The 6,180-nt window shown below is 36.7% G+C and overlaps 1 protein-coding gene across 1 annotated transcript; it reads left to right on the forward strand.

Annotated features, from left to right (window-relative positions):
- The first annotated feature begins 1,645 nt into the window (after nucleotides 1–1,645).
- fne (ELAV like RNA binding protein found in neurons) lies at nucleotides 1,646–3,684 on the forward strand. The gene has a single exon (XM_089734551.1). The coding sequence runs from the start codon at nucleotides 2,137–2,139 to the stop codon at nucleotides 3,262–3,264; it is 1,128 nt and encodes a 375-aa protein (XP_089590677.1). The 5' UTR covers nucleotides 1,646–2,136; the 3' UTR covers nucleotides 3,265–3,684.
- The last annotated feature ends 2,496 nt before the right edge of the window (nucleotides 3,685–6,180 follow it).

The raw sequence follows: 6,180 nt of genomic DNA on the forward strand, positions 1-6,180 counted from the left end.
TGCTGCTAACATTAGAACTAGAAGCATCGGGGTAAATCGAGGGTGGATCCAGCGGATTCGTCAAGATGTATAGAGGTTATTGACGATACCCATCTAAACAGCTGTATTATACGCCGGCACAGAGTTGTATTTAATAGTGGTCACGATTAGAGGACTCATTCGCCAAGCAGCTACTCTTTTTCTGTTTTTGGGTCTCCTTTGGGCGCTCGGGTCGCTGTTAGCAAATCCCACATCTTCTGGCTGAGCGCTTGCTCGCCCATCTGTACTAGATAAACCGGAAAGGCCACCAGGCCTCCAGTGGTCCCTCAATCACAAAAAAGAATTTTAAAAAGTTAATGAGAGCCCGTTACTAAAAGTTGAAACCTGAAAAAATACGAAATCTAGAAAATAATATTTCCCAAACCTCTCCTCGCCTTACTGCTTAGTACGTTTGATCTATAAAAGTCCAAAATTATAAATAATCTATAACATTATTTAAGTTGAAATTGTAAAATGAAATAATTTCATATAGGTAGGTACATATGTACGGTACGAACTTTTTGGCGGGAACGCGAGGAGTGAATTTGTGTGACTGTGAAAGTGCACAAATGTGGGGAAATAAAACAAAGCCGCTGGACGTAACTTCTCGGGATGCTCGAAAAAGTCCCTGAAAAAATCTCCGTTAATGACCACCATTTTACTGAGATTATATTTCATCCCATATCATCTCATCCCGTTTCATTTAATTTCATCCCAGTTGATTAATATCCCAAATTATTCATCTTCATTTCATTTCACTCCATATTATCATTTTTCATAAAAATAAGAATGTACGGTTCTTTTAAATTTGGAAAATTGTCGTACAGGGACTACCTGTTTCTCGAATTCTAACACATAAAAATTTAAATCTAGATGTTTTATTTCAATAGTATAGCCGATATTTTTTTAAGGGATTTTATGTCCTGGTAACTAAGACCTTTAGGGCATGTCTTATTTAATTTATATTCTTATTTGTATGAAAAATGATAATACGGAGTGAAATGAAATGATATGAAATGAAGATGATGAATTTGAGACATTAATCAACTGGTATGAAATTAAATGAAATGAGATAAGACGATATGGGATGAAAATATATGAATAGCAATTTCGGAAAGGGCACCTCTCTGAAAATGTAAAATGTTCAGGAAATGAAAAAAACTGATTATTTTCGAAAGCAGTGTAAAATTTAAAATATTAACTTTTGAGATATATTTTAGTGTTAATTAGGAATTGAAAATTACTGGAATTATTATAAAATGGTTGTAGGTAAGCCTCAAAACTACATGTATATGAAAAAACGTATTTGACAAAATATGCGACATGTGCCTTTTTTGAAATTGCATATTCATATATAATTGAGTAAAAAGGTGGTCATTTACTGCTAAAATTCCAGTGGACTTTTTGGAGGATCCCGAGAAGTTACGTCCAGCGGCTTTGTTTTATTTTCCCACATACGTGCACTTTAACAGATACTAAATAGTTAATAAACCACCGTTATTACACATTTAAACCTGAAGAAACACTAAATAGGCAAAATAAAACAAATCACACAACTTCACTCCTCGCGTTCCCGCCAAAAACTCTATAACCGATATTTTACGAGGACCATAAACTACTCATAGATACTACCAGATGCTACGTTTCTGCCGACCGTAGACAATGTAAAGTTACGAAAAATATGCCACGCAAACAAAATTAAACAAAATAAATGCAATTGTTGACAGAAATAAAAATAATGTCAATGCGGTACACGTGCATTGCAAAAAAAACCTTTATCCATTTGTGTCATACTAATTATGTTTGTGTTACTCAGATTTAAGTCAATAATTTAAGTCTTTCATACTCTAAGAACTAAATAATTCCATACTTGAAATCTACGCTAAAATCACATGTCACAACTGCCAAACAAAAGGTGAATCCTGGTAACATTCCAAAAACAAACTCGTTCGTGTAATGATGAACTTGTGAACCGGCAACGCCGTCGTTTTCGTACGACAATAACTTTTGTGTTTGTTCTTTGTTCTTTTTTTACAATTTAAATGAAGTGAACAACGTCCAGTGCTGTGAGTTTTATTACTATTTTGTTTTCTGTAGTGTAGTAACAATAAAAGAACAATGCAAAACGATATGGAGAATGGCGGCGGCGACGCCAATACCAATGTGTCACCGACCAAACTCATGGTCAATTACATACCGGAGCTGATGACGCGCGACATGATGTACGCGCTCTTCTCTGCCATGGGTAAAATAGAGAGCTGCAAGCTGATAGCGAATCGCGGCTACGGCTTTGTTGAGTATGAAAAACATGAGGACGCTGAGAAGGCGCGGGCTGCATTCAACGGCCTACTGATGCAAGGCAAGACGCTGAAAGTGTCGTTTGCGCTCCTCAACCCTGAGAACAAAGTCAGCCACAAGCCCGACACCGAATCCAACCTGTACATCAGCAATTTACCACCAGACATGACCCTCGAAAGACTCAACACTCTTTTCAATCCTTTCGGTAACATCACGAATAGCCGCGTGTCACAAGGTATCGGCTTTGTTTGCTACGAGACCCGGCAACAGGCCGAAGATGCAATAAAACACATGAACGGACAATGCCCAATACCGGGAGCGGGTGCCGTCATCGTCAAGTTTGCGAATAAACCTAACGCGAATAAAAATGCTCCTAGACCTTCGGCACGTTCCGGCGTGGGAGCTCCGCCGATCGCGTATAACGGAGCAACTGCTGTGTTCAACGGTTCTACGCCTGCAGCCTTCAACGGTACTAATATTAGTGCAGCGTTCGGAGCGCGCGCTTATGCCACTGGTTTCCCGCAGGCGTCGCCGCCACCACTGCTACCTTCGCCCGGCAAGGCGCTACCATTCATCAATAAAGGCCAACAACGCTTCAATCCAATGGCTGCTTCGAACCACAATACGTTGCCGCTGTTAGGAGCGCCCGCAAGTCCGTTGCCGTTGTTGGGTACGCCCCCTGCGTCACATCAGACCACAGTGTATGTATACAACATAGGCGAGGAGACCGAAGAGCTGGCTCTTTGGCAGCTCTTTGGCCCCTATGGTGCCATCGATTCTATAAAAGTGATAAAGGATCCAGAAACTAAGAAAAATAAAGGTTTTGCATTTGTGAACATGCGTGAGTATGATGAGGCTGCGATGGCCATCCAGGCTCTCAATGGGTACACGCTCAATGGACAGGTTCTATCTGTTAGCTTTAAGACACAGAAACGAAGCGGTCAGTGAGTGCGGACGTTGTGACGCCGTCTCTGTGATCATCCTAGGCGGGATGCTTAAACAAAGAATTTTCATTCCAATCTCAAAATATTTTTGTAGTCGAGAAGGGATCCTATGTGCATTTCAGATTTAGTCACATAAGTATTTTTGTAAGATTGATAGTTTTATATTTGGCGAGAGCGCGACATGACTATCTGTGTGAGTTTTAGTTGGCTTGACAGTATCATATATGTGTACTCAGTTTATATTGTATGATATAGTATATAGTATCAACTATGTATGACCTGTCGCAATATGTATGTGTTGGGGTGGCGTGGCTCCGCCTCAGCAAACGCGCCTCCGCCCCTCACCCTCCAGCTATTTTTATTTTGTGTAAAACAAAACCATTGTATGTTTTTAATCTTTAATAAATTTCATGTTTAAATAGAATTTATTGTATATTTCACTATTTTTTTTTTCTATATACAGTTTAATCCCCGTCCTGTTGTCCTTCATTTACTTACATATGCATTATAATCCATATAATTTATTTTGTGGCAGTAGTTGATTATTAAATGTATATAATGTTTTATAGTGACTGGAAGCGGCAGGTCTGCTGTGTAAAATGCTTACATTTTGCATGTTTTGTAATGAAAGCGAACAATAAGTTTTATTTTGTTTATGCTACCTCAAAGTTTATGACCTTAATTTTTTTGTTTTTTATCTGGCATTGTATATATTTATTTTTTGGTGCTGTAGTACAAGTCATGCCATCTAATAGTCTTGCCTTTCGGGACTGTTGAATAATCAGTCACTTTAGGGGCTTCGAGTAGGTTCATTAGCAAATTGCCAAGTTATCGAAACGCGTACGATCGTATTTAAAATACAAGTACATAATATTTACTACTACGTTAATGATCTGTATTACAAGGAATAAGTTAGGGATTAAAATGTTGACTGCCACAATTTATGTGCTAAAAGCATCTAGGTGCCTACTCTGTGTTGACGAGACTCTAAACAACAGTTTTAGGAGTGAAAGTAGAAAGTTATATTACTCATTACGCCTTCTTAAATGGTGAGTATATTGACGTAATAATAAAAAAGGAATTTTTGAGACTTAATGTTTCTAGTCGTATAGATTTTAAAAATATTTTGATACACTCACAAAGCAGAATATTATATTCTACATACTTTATCGCGATTTACGGTAATCCTTTGATCGTAAATGAAAAATTTCATGCATATTTATTACAAACAGCTCTAATAAAATTTTGAGTTTGCCTACATCATTCTGTTTTATAACTACTACGCTGAACAGATAAGACGGTCCAATGGGCTGATAAATGTAAACTTGACGAACCCAAAAGTCTAAATTGTTTAAACGTAAATCTTGTGTAGGGTATCTATAAATGTAGTTTTGCATAAACAACTAAATTTTCCGGGATGTAACTCCATTAATCGTGGCGATGACGTACAGTTCAGCGATTTTAAATTCAAAACTCGTTTAGTGCTGGTTAAGAATGACAAATATAGAAGCGTTCGAAATTTGTAATAATTCGTATTTATTTAGCTTTGAAATATAATCGCGAAAAATATGAAATCTAACTTTGATATTTAGTTTAAAAACAAATTTCCAAATATAATATTTAGCTTAAAATTCAGACTTCAAGATTCTTACCTCTAAGTCTATTTCAGACAATTAGTGGACGAATAAGAACTAAATTGATAATTTCATCTTGAGATATGGATGTGAAAAATCAAACTACATTGAAATAACAACACTTATGCTTAAAACCAGAACGTGTATTACTTTGCCAAAATAGGCTGTTACTAACTCGTGCAGGCTTCGCTGAGACTGAAGCTAGGGAAACATGGATAGGAAAATAAGATCAGGGATTTCACTAGCAAGGAGGAAGGAGAGGCGGTATACCTGTGCCTTCTAATCGATAGTGAGATAGATTTTATTAAAGACCCGCTATAATTAAGAAACAAACCATTCCTAATGCTAGCATACCAAAAACCGAATGGTCTGAAATAACAAAGTGAGTCATCAAAGTATTTAAAAAAAAAACGTTCACATAAAGTATGACGCTGTAAAGGGACATGTTAACTAACTTTAGTATTATCATTCTGCCGATACCGTTTAACTTTTATCAGTTTCCAACATTGTCAAACTATGTACATATAAGCTGAATGTTTCGTGATAAAATAAATAATCCTTGCGTGTTTATTCTCGCGTGCTAAAATTATTAGACAGCTTTTTTTTTGCATTATACAAATTTTCGTTAGATGTATTCCAACAGTAAAGTAATTAATGTTTTGAATAGCAATTATTACGACTCCAAAGAAGAAGATAAAACATTATTTTGTGTTTATCGTTGCTCTGACTTCCACCGCATGCTGATATCAACGTTTATAAGTATTTTCAGCAAATAATGCTTCTTTGGAATTAAAAATAATATTGTGATATTATACGAGTATCTTGCTGTCGAAAATAGATTTAAGATAAATAGTAGACACTATATTGTGTACTAATCGCGTTAAAAAAGTAAGGTAGATCACCTTTTTTTCGCTATTATCTTCCAACCAATATTTGAACGCCATCACTATCGGGTTCTTGAAAAATCGAGTTCAAATCACTTGTCCTTCCCAAGGGCACGGTCTATAAATATTTACGTACACTGCCGACCATTCAACGACCTTTTAACAGTCGCGAGTCTGCAGTGTAACCCCGATGTCTGGTCGTGAGATACCTAAATGCAAACTTGAATGTTTCGATACTGCACTGGTTTAACTCAATAATAGTATAAAAATAAAGAAGTACTAATTTGAAGGAGATGACGTTTATTTCTGATGACAAGTTCTTCGTGGTTTTACCACTGTATCTCATTTGAAATGAGGACATAATCGAATTGTGTGGAATTCTTTAGATGCCGCTTAGCCCAG

This window comes from Bombyx mandarina, chromosome 18 (assembly GCF_030267445.1).
Source record: "Bombyx mandarina strain Sakado chromosome 18, ASM3026744v2".
Taxonomy (NCBI): domain Eukaryota; kingdom Metazoa; phylum Arthropoda; class Insecta; order Lepidoptera; family Bombycidae; genus Bombyx; species Bombyx mandarina.

Bases quoted from the DNA above. Each gene is read 5' to 3' on its own strand.
- fne (XM_089734551.1), top strand. From the start codon at position 2,137: ATGCAAAACGATATGGAGAATGGCGGCGGCGACGCCAATACCAATGTG.